The sequence below is a fragment of the Piliocolobus tephrosceles genome, chromosome 2, assembly GCF_002776525.5.
Source record: "Piliocolobus tephrosceles isolate RC106 chromosome 2, ASM277652v3, whole genome shotgun sequence".
NCBI lineage: Eukaryota > Metazoa > Chordata > Mammalia > Primates > Cercopithecidae > Piliocolobus > Piliocolobus tephrosceles.
The window spans coordinates 191,771,245-191,795,577 of NC_045435.1; the positions used below are offsets into that span (position 1 = coordinate 191,771,245).

General features: G+C 38.6%; 1 protein-coding gene across 2 annotated transcripts in view; it reads left to right on the forward strand.

Moving 5' to 3' along the window:
• Window positions 1-24,333, forward strand: part of DLG1 (discs large MAGUK scaffold protein 1) — a 271,867-nt gene that overhangs the window by 157,455 nt on the left and 90,079 nt on the right. For both annotated transcript variants that reach the window (XM_023214799.2, XM_031935281.1), the window contains 4 exons: window positions 12,439-12,489; window positions 14,960-15,084; window positions 16,762-16,931; window positions 18,800-18,936. In XM_023214799.2, coding sequence (XP_023070567.1) covers window positions 12,439-12,489; window positions 14,960-15,084; window positions 16,762-16,931; window positions 18,800-18,936 — 483 coding nt within the window. The remainder of the gene's footprint in view (window positions 1-12,438; window positions 12,490-14,959; window positions 15,085-16,761; window positions 16,932-18,799; window positions 18,937-24,333) is intronic.

Genomic DNA, 24,333 nt, shown 5'->3' on the forward strand with positions numbered 1-24,333 from the left:
TTTGCTTTTGGGTTCTTGGTCATGAAGTCTTCGCCTAAGCCGATGTCTAGAAGGGTTTTCTGATGTTATCTTCTAAAATTTTAATGGTTTCAAGTCTTAGATTTAAGTCTTTGATCCATTTTGAGTTGATTTTTTAATAAGGTGAGAGATGAGGATCCAGTTTCATTCTCCACATGTGGCTTGCCAATTATCCCAGCACCATTTGTCGAATAGGGTGTCCTTTCCCCACTTTATGTTTTTGTTTGCTTTGTCAAAAATCAGTTGGCTGTAAGTATTTGGCTTTCTTTCTGGGTTTTCTATTCTGCTTCCTTCTATGTATCCATTTTTATACCAGTACCATGCTGTTTTGGTGACTATGGCCTCATAGTATAGTTTGGAGCCAGGTAATGTGGTGCCTCCAGATTTGTTCCTTTTGCTCAGTCTTACTTTGGCTATGGAGGGTCTTTTTTGGTTCCATATGAATTTTAAGAATGTTTTTTCTAGTTCTGTGAAGAATTGTGGTATTTTGGGGGGAATTGCGTTGAATTTGTAGATTACTTTTGGCAGTATAGTCATTTTCACAATATTGATTCTACCCGTCCATGAGCATGGGATGTGTTTCCATTTGTTTATGTTGTCTGTGATTTCTTTCAGTAGTGTCTTGTAGTTTTCTTTGTAGAGGTATTTCACCTCCTTGGTTAGGTATATTCCTAAGTATTTTATTTTCCTTTAGCTATTGTAAGAAGGGTAGTGGCCGGGCGCGGTGGCTCAAGCCTGTAATCCCAGCACTTTGGGAGGCCAAGACGGGCGGATCATGAGGTCAGGAGATCGAGTCCATCCTGGCTAACCCGGTGAAACCCCGTCTCTACTAAAAAAAAATACAAAAAACTAGCCGGGCGAGGTGGCAGGCGCCTGTAGTCCCAGCTACTCGGGAGGCTGAGGCAGGAGAATGGCATGAACCCGGGAGGCGGAGCTTGCAGTGAGCTGAGATCCAGCCACAGCACTCCAGCCTGAGCGACAGAGCGAGACTCCGTCTCAAAAAAAAAAAAAGAAGGGTTGAGTAATTTTTGTTTTTATTTTATTTTATGTATTTATTTTTTTGAGACAGTGTCTCACTCTGTTGCCCAGACTGGAGTACAGTAGCACAACAGCTTACTGCAACCTTCGCCTCCTGGATTCAAGTGCTTCTCCTGTCTCAACCCCCACCCCCTGGCCCCTGCCCCAAGTAGCTGGGATTACAGGCACGCACCACCACACCCAGCTAATTTTTGTATTTTTAGTAAAGACAGGGTTTCGCCATGTTGGTCAGGCTGGTCTCGAACTTCTGACCTCCAGTGATCCACCCACCTCGGCCTCCCAGAGTGCTGGGATTACAGGTGTGGGCCACCGTGCCCGGCCTAGGGTTGAGTTCTTGATTTGTTTCTCAGTTTGGTCACTGTGGGTATATAGCAGAGGTACTGATTTGTGCACGTTAATTTTGTATCCTGAAACTTTGCTGAATTCACTTACCAGTTCTAGGAGGTTTTTGGATGAGTCTTTAGGGTTTTCTAGGTATACGATTATATCAGCAGCAAACAGCAATCTTTTGTCTTCCTCTGTACCAATTTGGGTGCCCTTCTTTCTTTCTCTCTCTCGTCTGATTGCTCTGGCTAGGACTTCCAGTACTATGTTGAGTAGAAGTGGTGAAAGTGGGCATCCTTGTCTTTTTCCACTTCTCAGGGGGAATGCTTTTAATTTCTCCCCATTCAATATAATGTTGGCTGTGGGTTTGTCGTAGGTGGCTTTTGTTATCTTAAGGTTTGTCCCTTCTGTGCTGATTTTGCTGAGGGTTTTAATTATAAAGGGATGCTGGATTTTGTCAAATACTTTTTCTGCATCTATTGAGATGATCGTGTGAGTTTTGTTTTTAAATCTGTTTATGTGGTATATCACATGTATTGACTTATGTAACCATCCCTGCATCCCTGGTATGAAACCCACTTGATCATGGTGGATTCTCTTGATATGCGGTTGAGGATTTTTGCATCTGTGTTAATTGGGGATATGTGTCTGTAGTTTTCTTTTTTTGTTAGATCATTCCCTGGTTTTGGTATTAGTGTTACACTGGCTTCATAGAATGATTTAGGGAGGATTCCCTTTTTCTCTATCTTTTTGAATATTGTCAATAGGATTGGTACCATTTCTTCTTTGAATGTCTGACAGAATTCAGCTGTGCATCTGTCTTGTGCTGGACTTTTTTGTTCATTGGCAATTTCTTAATTACCATTTCAATCTCACTGCTTGTTATTGGTCTGTTCAGAGTTTCTATTTCTTCCTGGTTTAATCTAGGAAGGTTGTATATTTCCAGGAATTTATCCATCTCAAGGTTTTCTAGTTTATGCATGTAAAGGTGTTCATAGTAGCTTTGAATAATCTTTCATATTTCTGTTTCATTGGTTGTATTATCTCCTATTTCATTGCTCATTCAGCTTGTTTGGATCTTTTATTTTGAGATGGAGTCTCGCTCTGTCACTCAGGCTGTGGCACAATCTCGGGTTACTGCCGCCTCTACCTCCTGGGTTCAAGCAATGCTTCTGCCTCAGTCACCCGAGTAGCTGGGACTACAGGCACCTGCCACCACTCCCAGCTAATTTTTGTATTTTTAGTAGAAATGGGGTTTCACCATGTTGGCCAGACTGATCTCAAACTCCTGACCTCAAGTGATCCACCCACCTCAGCCTCCCAAAGTGCTGGGATTACAGGCGTGAGCCACCACGCTGGCCATTTGGATCATCTCTCTTCTTTTCGTGGTTAATCTCACTAATGGTCTGTCAATTTTATGTATCTTTTCAAAGATCTAGCTTTTTGTTTTATTTGTCTTTTGTATTGTTTGTTTGTTTCAATTTCATTTAGTTCTGCTCTGATCTCCCTTATTTCTTTTCTTCTGCTGGGTTCGGGTTTGGATTGTTTGTGTTTCTCCAGTTCCTTTGGTTGTAACCTTAGATTGTCTCTTTATGCTCTTTCAGACTTTCTGATGTAGGCATTTAATGCTATGAACTTTACTCTTAGCACTACTTTTGCTGTATCCCAGAGGTTTTGATAGGTTGTGTCACTGTTATCATCCAGTTCAAAGAATCTTAATTTCCATCTTGATTTCATTGCTGACTGAACAGTCATTCAGTAGCAGGTTGTTTAATTTCCATGTATTTACGTAGTTTCGAGGATTCCTTTTGGAGTTGATTTTCAGTTTTATTCCACTGTGGTCAGAGACAGTACAGTTGATATAGTTTTGATTTTTCTTAAATTTACCGAGATTTGTTTTGCAGCCTCTCGTATAGTCTGTCTTGGAGAATGTTCCATGTGCTGATGAACAGAATGTATATTCTGCAGTTGTTGGATAGAATATTCGGTAAATATCTGTTAAGTCCATTTGTTTTAGGGTATAGTTTAAGTCCATTGTTTCTTTATTGACTTTCGGTCTTAATGACCTGTCTAGTGCTGTCAGTGGAGTATTGGAATATTCAAAGTCCCACACTATTATTGTATTGCCATCTATCTCATTTCTTAGGTCTAGTAGTAATTATGAATTTGAGGGCTCCAGTGTTAGATGCATATGTATTTAGGATCTGATCGTTGGACTAATCCTTGTATCATTATATAATGTCCTTCTTTGTCTTTTTTAACTGCTGTTGCTTTAAAGTTTGTTTTGTCTGATGAAAGAATAGCTACTACTGCTCGCTTTTGGTGTCCATTTGCATGGAGTATCTTTTTTCACCCATTTACCTTAAGTTTATTTGAGTCCTTAGGAGTTAGGTGAATGTCTTGAAGATAGCAGAAATTTGGTTGGTGAATTCTTATCCATTCTGTATCTTTTCTTTTTTTGAGGCAGAGTCTCGCACTGTCGCCCAGGCTGGAGTGCAGTGGCGTGATCTTGGCTCATTGCAAGCTCCGCCTCCTGGGTTCATGCCATTCTCCTGCCTCAGCCTCCCATGTAGCTGGGACTACAGGTGCCCGCCACAACGCCCAGCCATTCTGTATCTTTTAAGTGGAGCATTTAGGCCATTTACCTTCAACATTAGTGCTGAGATGTGAGGTACTATTCATCGTGCTATTTGTTGCCTGAATGCCTTTGGTTTTTTTGTAGTTGTTGTTTTGTTTTGTTTTCATTGTGTTATTGTTATATAGGTCCTGTGAGATATATGCTTTAAAGAAATTCTGTTTTGATGTATTTCGAGGATTTGTTTCAAGATTTAGAACTCCTTTTAGCAGTTCTTACAGTGCTGGCTTGGTAGTGGCGAATTCTCTCAGCCTTTTTTTGTCTGGAAAAGACTGTATCGTTTATAAAGCTTAGTTTTGCTGGATGCAAAATTCTTGGCTGATAATTGTTTTAAGGAAACTAAAGATAGGACCCCAGTCCCTTCTAGCTTGTAGGGTTTCTGCTGAGAAATCTGCTGTTAATCTGGTAGATTTTCCTTTATAGGTTACCTGGTGCTTTTGCCTCACAGCTCTTAGGATTATTTCCTTTGTCTTGACTTTAAATAGACTATGTGCCTAGGCGATGATCTTTTTGTGATGAATTTCTCAGATGTTCTTTGAGCTTCTTGTATTTGGATGTCTAGATCTCTAGCAAGGCCAGGAAAGTTTTCCTCCATTATTTTCTCAAATATGTTTTCCAAACTGTTAGGTTTCTCTTCTTCCTCCAGAACACCGATTATTCTTAGGTTTGGGTGTTTAACATAGTCCCAAACTTCTTGGAGGCTTTCTTCTTCTTTTTTTTTTTTTTTTTTTGAGATGGAGTCTTGCTCTGTTGCCCAGGCTGGAGTGCAGTGGTGCTATCTGGGCTCAGTACAAGCCCCGCCTCTCGGGATCATTCTCCTGCCTCAGCCTCCTAAGTAGCTAGGACAGTTTTTTGTGTATTTTTAGTAGAGACGGGGTTTCACCATGTTAGCCAGGATGGTCTCAATCTCCTGACCTCATGATCCTCCCGCCTCGGCCTCCCAAAGTGCTGGGATTACAGGCTTGAGCCACCGCACCCGGCCTCTTCATTTTTTAAATTCTTTGTCTTTGTCTTTGATGGATTGGATTAATTCAAATGCCTTGTCTTCAAGCTCTGAAGTTCTTTCTTCTGTTTGTTTGATTCTGTTGCTGAGACTTTTCAGTGCATTTGGCATTTCTCTAAGTGTGTCCTTGATTTCCAGAAGTTGTGATTGATTTTATTTATGCTGCCTATTTCACTGAAGATTTTTCTTTTCATATCCTGTGTCATGTTTTTGATTTCTTTAAGTTGGACTTCACCTTTCTCTGGTGCCTCCATGATTAACTTAATATTCGACCTTGTGAATTCTTTTTCTGGCAATTCAGAGATTTTGTCTTGGTTTGGATCCATCGCTGGTGAGCTGGTGTGATCTTTTGGGGCTGTTAAAAACCTTGTGTTGTTTTATTACCAGAATTGTTTTTCTGGTTCCTTCTCATTTGAGTAGACTGTGTCAGAGGGAACTCAAGGGCTGCTGTTGAGATTCTTTTGTCCACAGGTGCTCTCTTGATGTGGTGTTCTCCCCCTTCCGCTAGGAATGGGGCTTCCTGAGAGCCAAACTACGGTGACTGTGTTTACTCTTCTGAGTCTGCCACCCAGCAGATCTACTAGGCTCCAGGCTGGTACTGGGGAGTGTCTGCAAAGAGTCCTGTGATGTGATCCATCATCAGGTCTTTCAGTCATGGACACCAGCACCTGCTCTGGTGGAGGGAGCAGGGGAATGAAGTGGACTCTCTGAGGGTCTGTGGTTGGAGTTTTGTTTGGTGCGCTGGTTTTGTGTTGGTTGTCCTCCAGCCAGGAGGTGGCACTGTCAAGAGTGCATCAGCTGCAGTACTGTAGGGAGGATGCAAACTTGCCATAGGGACGCCTGGTTAAGTTTTCAGGTTTCTCAGGCAGTGGGCAGGGCCATAGAACTCCCAAGAGATTGTGACCTTTGTCTTTGGCTACCAGGGCTGGTAGAGAAAGACCGCCGGGGGGCAGGGATACCAGGGCTGGTAGAGAAAGACCGCCAGGTTGGGACAGGGATAGACGTATCTGAGCTCAGACTCTTCTTGGATGGGGCTTGCTGCAGCTGCTGTGGGGGATGGGGATGTGGTTCCCAGGACAATGGAGTTTCGTTACCAGGGGGATTGTGGCTGCCTTTTATGGCTGCCTCTGCTGAGACATGCAGGTCACCAGGGAAATGGGGGAAAGCTGGTAGTCACAGGCCTCACCTTGCTCCCGCACAGCCCACAGCCCTAAGGGCCTGTCTCACTCCCACCGTACCCCCTCAACAGCACCAAGTCTATTTCCTGGCGGCAGGTGACCAGGGCTGAGCACTTGCCCCAGACCATGAGCCTACCCGCCAAGAAAGCAAGGAGACTCATAGTTTTTCAGTGTCTCAAGGAGCCTGCAGTGGCGATCTAGTGCCTTCAGAGGCTCTGTGGATTATCTTGGCTTTTCTGGTATGTTCCTGCGGTAGTTCTTGGAGCAAAAGTTCACGATGTGAGTGTCCAAAACTGCTCTGTCCGTCCAAGCAGGAGCTGCAAGCTAATCCTGCCCCCATCTGTCATCTTTATCCTTCACCAACTTCTGGATACGTTTTCTCTTTCTTGCCTGTAATTCCCCTGGCTAACACCTCTATTACCGTATTTAATGGAAGTAGTGAAAGCATCCTTGTTGTGTTCCTGATTATTAAGGGAAAGCTTTCAGTGTTTTGCCATTGTGATATATTATATGCAATTTTAAGTATTCATTGATACTATAATTTCATTGGCTTTGGGTTTGATTCTCCATCCTGTTCTATCCTTAAGTAGTAAAAACATTGAAAGAAGGCAAAATTACACACAAATTTGAGTTCTTACTGGATCCAGTAAAGAGCAGGAAATGAAGTAATCTGTTAAAAAAGTGCCAATCTATTCCCCTATCTTTATTTTCCTTGAGACAAAACATGAAGACTGAAGTTAGAAAAATTCACTCCATTGAACTTTGGTAGGTTTATTACATAATAAAAGCTTCAGTTTTTCCACAGCTACAATATTTTTTAAGTGACCTAAATTCATTATTTAGGAAACACTTTTAAGTAAGCTCTTTGAGGGCTATTATTTCATATTTGGTTATGTTAATTTTTCATTAGAAAGTACATCTTCTTTTTCCAGTACATTTTTAGTTGTAGAGTTTTGCTTTGTGATGGTATAGGCTTTGAGGGTTTTTTGTGTTTTTGAGATAAGAATCTTGCTCTGTTGCCCAGGCTGGAGTATAGTGGCTCGATATTGGCTCACTGCAACCTCCACCTTTGGAGTTCAAATGATTCCCATGCTTCAGCCTCCTGAGTAGCTGAGATTACAAGCCATGCACCACCATACCCAGCCAATTTTTTCTATTTTTAGTAGAGATGGGGTTCCACTGTGTTGGCCAGGCTGGTCTCAAACTCCTGGCCTCGAGTGATCCACACACCTCGGCCTCCCAAACTGCTGGAATTACAAGTGTGAGCCGCTGCGTCCAGCCAGCTTTGAGGTTTTTAATTGCCTGTGATTACGCATTATTATTAACCGTGAGTCATATAAATATTGATAAAATGTTGGATTTTGATATATTACTCTGTAGTTAGAAAAGTGTTATTGAATTGAACCTAAACATAAGGAATTAGTAAATTAGGCTTCTTTTTTATCTTTCCTTGGACAAGTCTTATAACTTTAATGTAATGGGATTTGTCCTGTTTGGATATATTAGTGTTAAAATGATTAGAAACTTAAAATTCTTGGGCCAGTAAAGGACTGAGAATATGACATAAATTTTTCTCTACTTCATTGTGACCTATATGTACCTATAAATAAAGGCTAAAGTTGTAAAGGCTATACAGAAGCCTTTAATTATACTAAAAAGATAAACTCATACAATTTAAAAGTTAAACAGTAAATGTTATTTTATTATACCAGCAACAACCAGTTGGAAATGAGAATCCATTAACTGTATTAATAAAAATGTGAAATATCTATCAATCAGCTAAAAATGAAATACATCGTGTGTAGTAAGAAAACCGTGAAACTTTACTGAGTAGCATGAAAGAGTACTTAAGTGGAGAACAGTTCATGGTCCTGAGCAGGAAAATAATGTAAAGATCTTCATTTTCCTCAGACTAATCTGTAAATTTGGTGTCATACCAATCACAGCCCCCAAAAATGGATGTGGGGGTGGGGGAGAGGTGGGAGGGGTAGGAGAGGGAGAGGAGGGAGAAAGCATAAGAAAGAGACTGTATGCTTGAGTTTCGAGAGCACAGAGATGGGCTTAACGGAATGATTGGGCTGGAGCTGTGCCATCCAGTAAAGTAGCCACGAGCCCCCATGTTGCTGTTTAAATTCATTAAAATTTAACAATTCTGTGTGTGTGTGTGTGTGTGTGTGTGTGTGTGTGTGTGTGTGTGTGTGTGTGTAAGACAGAGTTTCGCTTTTGTTGCCCAGGCTGGAGTGCAGTGGTGCCATCTCAGCTCATTGCAACCTTTGTCTTCCGGGTTCAAGTGATTCTCCTGCCTTAGCCTCCTGAATAGCTGGGATGACAGGCACTTGCCACCACGCCCATCTAATTTTTGTATTCTTGGTAGAAACGGAATTTCGCCATGTTGGCCAGGCTGGTCTCAAACTCCTAACCTCAGGTGATCTGCCTGTCTCAGCCTCCCAAAGTGCTGGGATTACAGGCATGAGCCACTGCACCCAGCCAAAATTTAATAAAATTTAAAATTTAAATTTCATTCTGTTAATGTGGTATATCACATTTGTTGATGTTCATTTGTTGAACCATCATTACCTCCCCGGGTTAAATCTCACTTGATTATGGTGAATGATCCTTTTAATGTGCTTTGAATTGCTAGTATTTTGTTGAGGATTTTTAAATCTATGTTTATCAGTTATATCAGCCCGAAATACTCTTTTCTTATAGTATTCTTGTCTGGCTTTGGTATCAGGGCAATTCTGGCCTTGTAAAATGAATTTGAGAAGCGTTTGGTATTTCCTATTCAGTTTCTGGGGAGAGTTTGAGAAGGATTGGTATTAGTTCTTCTTTAAATGTTTGGTAGAATTCAGTCATGAACCCATCACACTCTGGGCTTTTCTTTGATAGAAGATCTTAGATTACTGATAATCAGACTAGTAATGTTCTATTCAGAATTTCTGTTTTTTCATAATTCAGTCTAAGCAGTTTTATATTTCTAGAAAATTGTCTTCCTTCTTGGTTATCCAGTTTGTTGGCATATAATTGTTCATAGTAGTTTCTTATGATCTTTTGTGTTTCTGTGGTAACAGTTTTAATGTCTCCTTTTCATTTCATGCCATTTACAATAGCACCAAAAAATATAAAATAAAACGCATAGGAATAAATTTAGCCAAACGTAAAATGTCTGTACAGTGAAAACTATAAAACATTGATGAATAAAATTGAAGAAAACACAGATAAATGGAAAGAGAGCCCATTTCATGGTTGTTAGGTTAATATTGTTGAAACGGTCAAACCACCCAAAACAATCTATAGATTCAGTGTAGTCCCTTTCAAGATTTCAGTGATAGTTTTCGTAAAAGTAGAAAATATGCTTCTAAAATTCAAATGGAACCACAAAAGACCCCAAATAGCGAAAGCAATCTTGAACAAAAAGAACAAAGTTTAAGGCATCATACTGCCTGATCTCAGAATCTGCCACAGAGCTGTAGTAATAAAAACAGCATGGTACTGGCACAAAAACAGACCCATGCAATGAAGTAGAATTGAGAGCTCAGAAATTAATCTACACATTTATGGTAAACTGATCTTCAACAAAAATGGCAAGGGCACACATTGGGGAAAGGACAGTTTCTTCAACATATGGTATTACAGTACCTGGCTATCCACGTGCAGAAGAATGAAATTGGACCCTTATCTTGCACCATATGCAAAAATCAACTTGAAATGGATTCAGGATTTAAATGTTAACTGACTTTGTAGAACTACTGAAAGAAAACATCGGGGAAAAGCAGTGGGGCATGGAGGCTCACGCCTGTAATCCCAGCACTTTGGGAGGCCGAGGTGGGCAGATCACCTGAAGTGAGGGGTTCGAGACCAGCCTGGCCAACATGGTGAAACCCTGTGTCTACTAAAAATACAAAAATTAGCCAAGCATGGCAGCGTACACCTGTGATCCCAGCTACTTGGGAGGCTGAGGCAGGAGAATCGCTTGAACCCAGGAGGTGGAGTTTGTGGTGAGCCCAGATCACACCGCTGCACTCCAGCCTGGATGACAGGGTGAGACTCCATCTCAAAAAAAAAAAAAAGAAAGAAAGAAAACATAAGGGAAAAGCTTCTTGACATTGGACTGAGCAGATATTTTGAAACCCAGAAACATAGGCAGTGAAAACGAAATAAGCAAATGGGATTGCAGCAAGCTTCTGCCCAGCAAAAGCAACAATCAACAGAGTGAAGTGAGAGCCTACAGAATGGGAGAAAATATTTGTGAACTCTACGTCTGACAAGGGGTTAATAAAAAATTGATAAGGAACTCAAATCAATAGCAAGAAAACATTGTCAGGGCTGGTGGCTCATGCCCATTATCCCAGTCCTTGGGAGGCCAAAGTGGGAGGATCACTTGATCTCAGGAGTTTGAGACCAGCGTGGGCAATGTAATGAGACCTTGTCTCCAGAAAAAAATTTTAAAAATTAACCAAGCGCCATGGCACATGCCCGTAGTCCTAGCTACTCACAAGGCCGAGGTGGAAGGATTGCTTGAGCCCAGGAGTTAAAGGCTGCAGTCAGCTGTGATCACACCACTGCATTCCAGGCTGGGCAACAAAGTTAAAAATATAAATAAATAGCAAGAAAACAAATAACCCATTTTTAAAAATGGACAAAGGATCTGAAAGGACATTGCATACACACAAAAAGACCAAATGTCCAGCAAGTGTATTTAAAAATGCTTAACATCACCAATCATCAGGAAAATGCATATTAAAACCACAGTGAGATACCACTTCACACCCATTAGGATGGCTGTTGTAAAAAAGATAAGTCTTGGCAATGGTATAGAGAACAGGGAACCTTTCTATACTGTTGGTGGGAATGTAAATTAGTACAGCCATTGTGGAAAACTGTGTGGCGGTTCTTCAGAAATTAAAAATAGAACTACCATGTGGTCAGCAATCCTACTTCTGAGTACATACCCAAAGGAAAGAAAATCAATACATAGAGAGATACCTGACTCCAGTGTTCATTGCAGCATTAGTCACACTTGCCAAGATACAGAAACAACCTAAGTGTCTGTTGACACATGAAGTAGGTGAAGAAAATGTGGTGTATATACAGAGTGGAATACTCTTCTGCCTTTAAAAAGAAGGAAATTCTGTCATTTGTGACAACATGGATGAACCTGGATGACATGTTAAATGAAATAAACCAGGCACAGAAAGGCAAATACTGCACGATCAAATGTTAAAAAGTCAAACTCAAAGCAGAGAGTAGAGTGGTGGTTACCTGGGGATGGTGGGAAGGGATTGAGGAAATGGTGGTCAAATGATACAAAATTTCCATTTACGAGAAGTAACTTCACAAGGTGTGTTGTATAAAGTGGCAGCTAGAGTTAGTAACAGTGTATTGTACACTTGAAAATTCCTGAGAGTAGACTGTAAATTTTCTCATCACATACACACACACACACACACACACACACACACACACACACACACAAATACGTTTTTGATAATAAACTCTTGGCCCTTAGAAGCTTTAGTGTGAGTATTTTTAATGTTATAGAATTGTCTCGGTATTTGAAATTATCAGAGTTCCAAACAATTGAGGATTAAGGAATAAAGTTACTGGTGGTCTGTATGGCCGCCTCATGTTTCACCTTTTTAAAAGTACTCAGTGCTACCTAAAAACCCTCCTTCTATGCTGCTTAGAAACCTGCGTGATGAATTGGCGTTAAATTAAGCACCAGGAACATTTACTGAGCTCCTACCTTGTGAGGAGACTTAGAGGTGGAAAATCTAAGATTCCTGGAGGCAGAAATCAGAATTTTACGTTAATGCCAAAAGGGCCATATGAGCACACTCATTTGGAAATGTTTTCCAAAATAAAATTTTAGATGATTTAGAAATAAACAAATGAACAAAAATGGAGCCCAGTGCAGCTAGCAGTTATGGGATTTGGCCTAATCCATATGCATAGATGCGTGGAACAAGACAGAGAAGGATCAGAGGTCGAAACTATTAAAAGCTGAATGTGCCTATTCTGGATTTGAAAGTCATGATACCACGAGTGTTGTCAGTTCGTTAATCACATTTGTATCCTTCCATTCCTTGAAACTCTTCCCCAGAATTATTAAAATGAAGATATTGTATTTGATTACTGTTGCATTTAACAGGTTTTTATTAATAAATCATACAAAAATTTTGTCTTGCCATTTCAGATTTTACACTCTTAAGTTTCTGAACTGCTTTTCTTTTCCCCTGTAGGTTAATGGCACAGATGCAGATTATGAATATGAAGAAATCACACTTGAAAGGGTAAAAACTATTATCTTAATCTGTTGTTTTAAAGAGCTTTGCAATATACTGCTTTCTCATATAGGATTCAAGGGAGATCTTTCACAAACAGAACTATTCTAAGTTCCCAGTTCATGAAATTGGCCAAGGTATTTTCAAAACATATGTCTTTTCTTTAGTAACCTTATTTTTTTTAATAAACTTTTTATTTTAAAGTAGTTTTGGATTTACAAAGAAGTTGTAAAGATAGTCCCAAGAGTTTGCATTTACCCTGGATTCGGCCACCTCTATTGTTAACATCTTATATTACTTGAGTACATTTGTTTCAACTAACACACCTATATTCATACATTATTATTAACCGAAATCTCTGTTTCCTTGCTTTTTATGTTACTGTCTTCCGGAGGCCCATCCAGGAAACCACATTACGTTTAGTTATCCTGTCTCCTTAGACCCCTCTAGATTATGATAGTTTCTCAGATGTTTCTTGCTTTTTAATTTTGTTTGTATTGTTTATATGCATATGATAATGAAATATTGTTCGTATTAAGTAAGTGGTATACTAGTAACATGGTCATTGTATCAATTTTCTTTTCTAGCAAAATAACCATACTTCTAACGGACACAGCTGTATTAAAAACTTATTGTGGTATACTCCCCCAGTCAGAAAATGACTTAAGGGTATAATTCAGATGTGTAAATTTTCTTAAGATATGTTTTTTTTCCTTAAGAGTGTCTGCATTCAGGCCCGGCGCGGTGGCTCACGCCTGTAATCCCAGCACTTTGGGAGGCCGAGGCAGGTGAATCACTTCAGGCCAGAAGTTCAAGACCAGCCTGGCCAACATGGCAAAACTCCGTCTCTACTAAAAATACTAAAATTAGCCGGGTGTGGTGGTGCAGACCTGTAATCCCAGCTACTCGAGTCAGGAGAATCGCTTGAACCCAGGAGGCAGAGGTTGCAGTGAGCCGAGATCGCATCACTGCACTCTCGCCCGGGTGACAAGAGTAAGACTCCGTCTAAAAAAAAAAAAAGAGTATCTGCTTTCGATTTTTATTGTAAGTTATAATAGTAATGCCACCTTATCTGGCTCGCATTTTATAAAAATTTAGTGTTTTACACAAGCGGATTTCTTAAGTAACTAAATGTGTGTATATTCTAGACTAAAATCCTAGATAATTAGATTTGTTTATATTGGAATCAAATCTGAGAAAAATAAATCTGAGAGAGTCTTACATGTATATCTTTATAGCCTTCTACTTAAATTCGTATCACCTGTTCAAGTTAGGTGGCTACTGAAGTAACATTCAAGTAAGCACAGTATTAATGTACTGTACATATTTTAATATAGTAGTTTGTGTTGTCTTCTAACTTTTTATATTATTGATTTTTTATTCTTTCTCAGGGCCTTTTAAATTCCTTTTGTTTAGTCAGGACTATACATTGTATTTTTCGCTGGTTGAAGAACTTGAGTACCTAAGTAACTTGGTAACCTCCCCTAATCCACTGGTACTGTTCTTAAGATTCAGGTAATTCATGAAGTTAGATTGAAAAAACATTTTTTTATTAAAATAGAATTTTAAGACAAATGGTGGTAGAGTGAGTGTTTACACTGTTTAATACTAACAGTTAAATAATAGGTCCACATATATTTGCTTACTTGAGTTGCCTGAAATTCAGTTAGAACATTCTTGCAGAAATAAACATTTTTTAATACCATTGCTTAAATCAATTATTTTTGAAGGCTTTTTGTGGCAGTCAAACCCTTTCTGTGAAGAAAATATTCAGAAATCTTGTTTCTCCGGTTCATAAAACAAGCAAAAAGTAGAGCTCCTTTGGCAAAATTTACTTTGCTGTCCAGAAAATTCACCAGTGTTCTCAGGTTGGACTTCAGTGTGAAAAACTGGAAAAACGCCTTTTGCTTAATCGGGTGTATTGGTTAAACATGTCACGGATTGATGGCAGCTGTCACTTAGCAGCTGCAATTCGGTCATTTAAAAATAAGCCGATGTCAGGTTAGCAGAAGAAAAGCACCATCGCCACCCCCTTTTTTCAAAGCCTAAAACAATGTATGTGTTTTACCTGCTCAGAAATAACAGCAGGAAGATCACTTCAGCATTTGTCTCATAGGAGAGATGTGCCCTACCATACATGGCCGAGGTGCAGTCGAAAAGAAACAGACTTATAGACACCTCTGCAGATGGGTGACTTAATCCAGCGACAAGTTGCACATACTTTTAAAGAAAGAACTGGGGAGTAGACTTCAGAAGTCCTTGGTATATTTTCTTGAACCTCACCTGTTCAGCAGTAATGCCTCTGAAAGGACTTCCTTCAGAACATGTCCATTTAATTTAGAATCTTTATATTACTCACCCATATACCTTTATTTGTGGTGTTCCTTATGTTAGTACAGTTTCTGCATCCTTTAATGACAGGAACTTGTCAATAAAGATAAATCACATTCAGTCTCAATTTTTTTTCTTCTATCCTCAGGGAAATTCAGGGCTTGGTTTCAGCATTGCAGGAGGTACAGACAACCCACACATTGGAGATGACTCAAGTATATTCATTACCAAAATTATCACGGGGGGAGCAGCCGCCCAAGATGGAAGATTGCGGTATGTTTTGCGATTTTCATTGTGATGCTGAATCCACTTTGTGTGTTTTTCTTGAAGCAGACTGGATAAGGAATAAATACAAATAACAAACACTATCATAAAAACTAACATAGGGTGAATGCTTTAACAACATTCAAGTCAATGAGTGCGATAATTATGCTCTAAACGTTGTTTTCCTGTTTTCATTTAGGACTCCAGTTTTATCTTAGATATTACAACATTTTGAATAATAAATTTGGTTGATGGTTTAAATGTTTGTGAGCATATTTATAGAAATCATGAGTTTCCCTTTGTATTTTCAAATAGCTCACAAAATATTTTCCATTTCCTCTCTGGTTGGGAAACATGTATATAAACTTATTTAAGATAAGGAGGATAGAGGATCACACATCCAAGTTGAATCCCACACCACATAGACTAAAGTATATGCAAATTTTAAATAATATATTTTCTTAATTGACTAGATGAAAATAACATTTGTCTCTGTTTAAATGTAGTGTTCCATTTTGGAAGATATATTTTGCAAACTTTGGTTTTTTGGGGGTCATAAATTACGGCATTTTCCCTATTTCCTTGTTTGTTGTTAAAATAGCCTGAAGTTTTAGGACTAAAGAGTTTATATAGTCTGTTAAAAACAGCATCTTATTTTAAGGATGTTGGTACCTTATGCAGTTTTTCAATTTCTAAGCTTTAATTCTCACTGGATATGACAGATGGTATATTGATGAAATCAAATGGATATAAAATTTAATCATTTGACAATTCACGTAAATGTAGACATTTACTTCCTGATTCTGTTAGATACAGAAGCTTGTCTGGACCAGTTTTAATATTTTAATTGTATTTTGTTTACCCCTCTACCCAATTTGAGATGACCGTCTTTTTTTCCTGATGGAATACCATGCAGTCAGAGAGACCAGAACTAGGGAAAATGCTAAGACTAGGAACAAATCAAACTTTTACAAAACATAACACTATGACAAATTTTAAGTTCTTTACCTGTGGACCTTTTGAATTAAGTGACCTAATCTTTATATAAATTTCAAAAAATAACTTCATTCTTTTATGTCTAATATATAGGTTGGAATAGGTACTCAGAAAATTATTTTTAGTTTATCTCAGTTTTCACACTGTCTCTGTGACCTTAAACTCATGATGTGAGCCTCAGTTTTCTTATCTTTGAATCACAGCTCTGTCTCTTACTATCTGGGTGGCTTTAGGAAAGTTATTTAAATTCTTTTTGCCTCAATTTCTCCATCTGTAAAATAGGGATTAAAATACATATTTAGCTTACAGGTGTCATGAGGGTTAAAACACCGAGAAAGTGTCTAGCATGTCATTAGTGCTAAATAAATGTTTGCTATTTTTATAAAGTATATCTTAATGCCGACACAGAATAAGCATGCAGTAAGTATACAAATGGTAGCTGTAATTATTGTTTAATATTTTTGTATAATCTATTATTTTCACTATTTCTTTTGTTCCTTTTGCTGACCCTTGGGAAATGTTTGTATTTGTTTATATTCTTTTTTATATACTTTCTTCATTCTGAATTTACTCCAGAATTATTTATAATTCTTTTTACCTTAAGAAAAGGTAACAAAAAATTGGTGAGGTGGAGAATTAATATTTAAATTATATTTAATTTTTATTTTTTATATTTAATTGTTTTCTCAGGGTCAACGACTGTATATTACGAGTAAATGAAGTAGATGTTCGTGATGTAACACACAGCAAAGCAGTTGAAGCGTTGAAAGAAGCAGGGTCTATCGTACGCTTGTATGTAAAAAGAAGGAAACCAGTATCAGAAAAAATAATGGAAATAAAGCTCATTAAAGGTCCTAAAGGTATGTGGTAAGTCAAACTAAGATAAATCTTTAAGAAATCTCTGAGTTAAATATTCCTATGAACTTTATCTGTGACATAGATTTCAAGATGAACAATATTAGTAATACACTACAGAACTTGAGTGGATTTTAATTTCTCTGTTATTTCTAATGATTTTTGTCTTACACTGCATTTTAGAATATTTACATTTCTACCAAGATTGCAGCATTTGAAAAGTTCCTGTTTTTTGGGTGGGGGGTTGTTTTTAGAGGCAGGGTTTTGCCCTGTCACTCTGGCTGGAGTCCAGTGGTGCAGTCGTGGCTTACTGTAGGCTCAGTTTCCTGAGCTCAAGCGATCCTCTCACCTCACCCTCCCAAGTAGCTTGGACGACATGCACATGCCACCACACTGGGCTGATTTTTTTATTTTTTGTGGAGATGGAGGTCTCCCTGCATTGCCTAGGCTGGTCTCAAACTCCTGGACTCAAGCAGTTCTCCCACCTCAGCCCCCCAGAGTGCTGGTATTATAGTGTGAGCCACTGCACCTGGCCCAAAATTCTTATGTTTGTCAATGTATACATTTTATACATTTTACCGCAGTGAGCATATATATAGATTTATAAGTTTTTATGATTTTTATATTCAATATTTGCTCAGCATGTTTTTAAGAATTTTTATTTTTATTTTTATTTATTTATTTTTTTTTGAGATGGAGTCTCGCTCTGTGGCCCAGGCTGGAGTGCAGTGGCCGGATCTCAGCTCACTGCAAGCTCCGCCTCCCGAGTTTACGCCATTCTCCTGCCTCAGCCTCCCGAGGAGCTGGGACTACAGGCGCCTGCCACCTCGCCCAGCTAGTTTTTTTGTATTTTTTAGTAGAGACGGGGTTTCACCGTGTTAGCCAGGATGGTCTTGATCTCCTGACCTCGTGATCCGCCCGTCTCGGCCTCCCAAAGTGCTGGGATTAGTCTTGAGCCACCGCGCCCGGCCAAGAATTTTTAAAAGTAGGGAACAAAATACCTACTTGTTTTGTTAAGTGGATTTCTCCCTATTGGTATTAAGTATTATTATATTGAAGACTTCTAGCATTAAGAGTGAAATATTTGTGTCCTTGAACACTTTGAAGTTAAGTATAGTATTGATATTAACTTGTGATAATTAATCTACAAAGTACTTTAAATGCAGATACACAGGCTAAGTTAAAAGAAGTGTTTTTAGTATGTATTATGAGCAGTTACATCTGCAGTAAAGGACTGTTAAGATGTGATTTCAGAATTTTTAAAACATTGATGAATTGAGGATAAATGGAAATATTAGTTTAAATATGTGGCTTCATGGAAGAGGGAGGATTTCAACAAATGAAAAAGGAATGGAGAGCTGAGAAATTTTCTGATATTGAAGCTATGGGATTTAAGAATTACAGAAATTCCCTACTTAAAATTGTTAATTCATAGAATATTGAAAAAGAGCAAAAGTATTCACATTTTTAAAGCCTGTTGGTTCTGCCCACCACCACCAGACAATCTTATTATTTCTTCTCAATTGTTTTATTCTAGTGAAAATATTGAAAGTGTAGGTGAGCATAATTATGATGGAAACAAAAGGAAAACATAATTTTTCAGTGTCACTTTGGAATAACAAGTGCATTTGCGAGATGATACTAAGAAGGAACGTGTGGGATAAGAGGAATCTATTCATAACTCTAGGAGCAGCTGTATTTATAAGTGTCGCTTGAGTACAGAACATACACTAGTAGATAACTAAATGGGTTCTTTTCTATTTTAAAAAATATTAGTGTGGTGGAATTATTACCTTGTAGTTTTCAACCGTTTCTTTCTGGGCTTAAGTTCATATTTATGAATAAGAATATAAAACTAGTGTTTTCCAAACAGGTCTTGGGTTCAGCATTGCTGGAGGTGTTGGAAATCAGCATATTCCTGGGGATAATAGCATCTATGTAACCAAAATAATTGAAGGAGGTGCAGCACATAAGGATGGCAAACTCCAGATTGGAGATAAACTTCTAGCAGTAAGTATAAGACATCTATTGTCTTTTAAATCATTTTGTTGTCTGATTTTTTCTAATAGATACTGGAATTTCTCCATACCAAAAAGGTCTAAATAATATTTAAATTAGCAAATCCCAGCCTTACTGTATCAAATCCTAAAAAATGATTCTTGGTAATATCTTTATTTGTCATTTCTGTTTTTTCTGCCAGCTCCTCCTCCCTTTTCCTTTTATTCCTTCATTGTTGTTGAAGGGTTGAGGGCTTGTATGCACAGAGTGTTTTATGATAATCCTTAGATTTATAAAACAGCGTCATCATTTGTTTATGTATGACCCTTTTGTGTTTTACTTTACTTAATAATATAATGAAACCTAGTAATTACCCAGCCCAAGAATGAGAACATCAACCATTTTGTGTTTCTTATTCCTTTGCTTCTTAAAAATTGTTTAATTAGGCCAGGTATAGTGGCTCACACCTGTCTGTAATCTTGGCACTTTGGGAGGCGGAGGTGAGCAGATTGCTTGTGCCCAGGAGTTTAAGACCAGCCTGGTCTGCATGGCAAAACCTGTCTCTACAGAAAATACAGAAATTAGCCAGGCCTGATGATACACACCTATAGTCCCAGCTCCTCAGGAGGCTGAGGTGGGAAGATCACCTGAGCCCAGGAGGTTGAGGTTACAGTGTGCTGTGGTTGTCCCATTGTACTCCAGTCTGGGTGACAGAGTGAGAGCCCATCTCAAAAAAAAAAAAGTTTAATTACATACTTATGCCTAAATAATTTTGTTTAGTATTGTTTTGAAGCTTTTTCAGAACGCTATTGCACTGTATGAGACTTTCGTCTCCAGTATTTTTTTCACTTAATATTGTTTGACTGAGACTTACCCATATCGTTGCTTAGAGCTAAAGTTCATTCATTTTATCTCTGTGTAATATTCCACTGTATGTCTATACTGCAATTTATTTGTCTAATCTTCATCAGTGTATTAGTTTGTTTTCACACTGCTATGCAGAATTACCCGAGACTGGGTAATTTATAAAGGAAAGAGGTCTAATTGACTCACCAGCCTCAGGAAACTTAAAATCATGGTGTTGGGGGTTGGGGAAAGCAAACACACCCTTCTTCACATACCAGCAGGGGAGATGCCAGATGCTTATAAAACAGTCTCATCTCATGAGACTCACTCACTATCAAGAGAATATCATCGGGGAGCCACCTCCATGATCTAATCGCCTTCTACAAGGTCCCTCCCTCAACACTTGGGGATTACAATTCAGAATGACATTTGGGTGGGGACACAGCCATACCATGTCAGTCAGTAACTGTCTCAGCCCATGTTCCTTAGGGAAACAGAATCTGAAGAAAAGCTAATGTGCTAAGGTGTTATTGAGAGATGTGATCTCAAGAAGGCGAGAGAGAGTGAAAATGAGAAGTGAAGCAGAGAATGAATGAGAGCCAGTAGAAGGTAGAATGTGTCTGAGCTGGCTGTAATTTTCTAAGGTACCTTGTTGCTTGTCTTGGAGAACAGTCTTCCAGGCAGACACTGTAGAAACCATCCAGGCATCATAAACCTTACATCCAGCCATCCAGAGAAACAAAAGAAAGGTTTATCTGCTGGCCCCTTTTATTCTCCTGTCTCTTGTCTACCCCCTGGGGGTTATTTGTCCTAAGCTTTTGGATTGTGTTACCCAACTCCCCTGGGCACAGTTTCTAGGAAAGCCAACTCCTATATTCCATGGCACAGTGTTCACCCAAGCCCAAAACTGGTGGAGCTGCAGTGGTGTAGACAGGTCAGACGTGGGTCTGTGACGTGCTGTGGCTCTCACTGTGTGGAGCACATCAGTCATGCCCAATCCCAGCCAGAAGGGGCTGAGAAAACTGGGAAGGGCAGGAGGCAAGATGAAAGTAGTAGTAGTCAGGACTCTCCACTGAGCAAGCAGCCAAGGCCTAGCAGAATCTGAAAAGGCACAGAAACTGGTTCTGGCATGGTAGGAAGTTGGTTTTTAAAAATATACTAGCAAGTACTGGTTTTTTTTTTTTTTTTTTGGTTGAGGCGGAGTCTCAGGCTGGAGTTGCCCAGGCTGGAGTGCAGTGGCTGGATCTCAGCTCCACCTCCCGGGTTTATGCCATTCTCCTGCCTCAGCCTCCCAAGTAGCTGGGACTACAGGCGCCCGCCACCTCACCCGGCTAGTTTTTTGTATTTTTTTTTAGTAGAGACGGGGTTTCACTGTGTTAGCCAGGATGGTCTTGATATCCTAACCTCGTGATCCGCCTGTCTCAGCCTCCCAAAGTGCTGGGATTACAGGCTTGAGCCACCACGCCCGGCTGCAAGTACTGGTTTTTAAAATTCTATTTTAAGTCTTTTTTTTTTTTTTTTTGGTATTATGAATAATTTTCTTACGAAGAGCTGCTGTGTGTTCTGATGAACATATACAAGAATTTTACTTGACTGTCACGGGATCGTTGATTATCCTGCTAGTAGCGTTCTTTTTAAAAACCATCCTGTTGTTTTCCAGGCTGCTTGTAAAAATTTACATCAGCAATATATAAAAGATTCCTTTGTTCTGCATCCTGTTGAGTACTGTTTATTGTTGCAAGGAGACTGTATTTTTAGTTAATGATAGGGAAAAGGAAAGAGCAGAACTTGAACTACGTTTCTCTAACTTATCCTTTCACAGCTAAGATCACCACTCTTCCCTTGAACTGTAACCAGCATCGTCTCACCATCACTCACACGCAAATGTAGAGTCAAGACAGCCATCTGTTGCCACTAATTTTCTCACTTTTACTTTTTAATTGATTGGCTACCGTGTTTTCCTTTATCGTTTCTCTGGAACTGGTTTTGGTGGTAGGAGACAGCAACCTGTGCTGTTACCATTGTGGCAAGAGTCATTCTCTTTTAAATCAACTTTTAAAGAGGCTTTTCTTTTCTTAATTACACTGAAATCATTCAGTGCTCAGTCCTTGTCTTAACTGACTGATCTGGCTGGAGTTTGACACACCCTCCTTCTTGTAACACTTTTTCGTTTGCCTAACAGTCACCCTTTATCTTGGTATTTCTCTTCTTAGTAGCCACTCTTCAGTCTGTCGTTCTGATGTCTGGTGCCTCCTCATATCCCTAACCTCTAAACGTTGAAGTAATCCAGGACTCCCTCCTTGTACATTTTCTCCTCTTTACTATTCACTCCCAAGGTCACTATTTTTTAACGTGTAGATCAGGACTCTAGTAAATGGTCAAATAACTTTTCTCTGGTCTAAAACGTTGGGATCATCATCCTACACATTCCACATTGAATCCCTCAGCAAATTGTGTCAGCTCTTGTATCAGTTATCTAGTGATATGTGAGAAAACACAAAGATTAATGGCTAAAAAACACCACTCATGTATTTGTTTACAAGTCTTCAGATTGGATAGGGCTTGGCAGGAACAACTTGTCTTTGCTTTACTAGGCCACAAAATCCACTGCTAGGTTGGCCCACACATATGGTGGCCAGGTTGGCGCTTAGCTGGGAACTCAACTGGCACTGTTAGCCAGGTGCTTAATTCTCCAGTGGCCTCTTAGCGTAGTTAGGTTGAGTTTCACACAGGATGGTGGCTAGGTTCTAAAAGTGAGCTTTCCAAAGAAGATAAGCACCGATGTATTGTTTTTATCAATCCTCTCTTTCCTTCGCAATTACTGTACCTCATTGGCTAAAGCTAGTTACGTGGATGAGCAAAATTCAGTGTAGAAAGAGATTTTTACAAGGGTGTGAATACCAGGATGCATGGCTTATTCTAGGCCACCAAAGAAACAGTATGCCACAGCTATTGAATATGTAATTCAGCAGTATACCACAGCTATTTAATATGTATTTCAACAGTATACCACAGCTGTTGAATATGCAATTCAACAGTATATCATTAGGTATTTAATATGCAATTCAACAGTGTGCCACAGCTATTTAATATGCAATTCAACAGTATACCACAGCTATTTAATATGTAATCCAACAGTATACCACAGCTATTTAATGTGTATTTCAAAATGCAGGCCGTCCTTGCTTTGCATGGTAATGTGGAGCCATAAAAATGACCATGCTGCTGAAACTCTGCAAAGCAATGTTAATAATCAATGAAGGGAAATTATTATTCTGTGACCTTTAAATTTTTTTGTGAAAATATTAAAAACTGCTGTTGTCAATTGTAAAGGTACAAATTAGGAAAATGAAAAATATATTAAAGTTAATATTGTTAATACAAGGTAATTTAAAACAGAAACATTGATAATGTTTTATTCATTTGCAAAAATAATGTATCAAAGAGAAGAACAATCTAAATCTACAGCAAACAGAAGGGTGGAAATAATAAAGATTAGAGCAGAAATTACTGAAATAGGTAATAGAAAAGATGTAGAGAAGATAGACAAAAACTGAAAGTTGGTTCCTTGATAAAAATCAACAAAATGAAAAACTTCAGTCCAGCCAAGTAAAAAGAGAGAAGGCTGAAATTTCTGAAAGCAAGAATGAAAGAGGGAAAACAAGAGACTGTTGTGAGTAACTATGTGCTAATACCTGAGGTAACTTAGATGAAATTAACAGATTGCTAGAAAGACACAAACTGTCACTTCTAATCAGTCTTACCCTTGAGATTCTGTCCAGGGCAATAAGAAAAGAAAAAGAAAAAGAAATCAGATTAGAAAGGAAGAAATAAAACTATATTTGCAGATGTCATCATATTGTATATAGAATATCCTAAGGAACCTGCTAATAGACTAATAAATTAGTTTAGTACTGGTTGCAGGATACATCACTATCTAAAAATCAGTTGTATTTCTATACAGAAGATAGATGAATGGCCAACAAATAATTGAAAAACAAATTCAACTTGAGTATTACAAAAGTAGAAATTTAAAACTGATGTATAAATTAAAACATGCGTCATTTTACAGATTTTTAAAATTAGTTGATAATGTTTAATGTTGGCAAAGGTCTAAGTAGGTGGGCACTCTCTTATGCTGTAGTAGTGAGTATAAATTTACTAAAACCATTTAGGAGAACAATTTAAATATCTGTGCTCACTTGTGTTCTAATAGTTTTCCTATTTAAATATGGGAATATTAACAGATAATATTTAATAAATTATGATATAGCCACACAATGGGCTACTATGCAGCCATTTTTTTTTAACAGTGTAGTAATTCTATTAATTTGTGTCCCAACATGGAACAGTCTCTAAGGTACCTTACATTAAAAATTCTAACGTAAGAACAAAAATTTTAATATGTTTTCATTTCTTTAAAGAAGAAAAAGTCTAAAATGCATCCACACACATTCCTAAATGCCTAAGAATGAGAGAAAATCAAGACTGGGAGAATAGGAGGGATGGAGGCTGGAATCAAGATGGGCTGTTCTGTTAACATACAACAACTTCACATGTCAT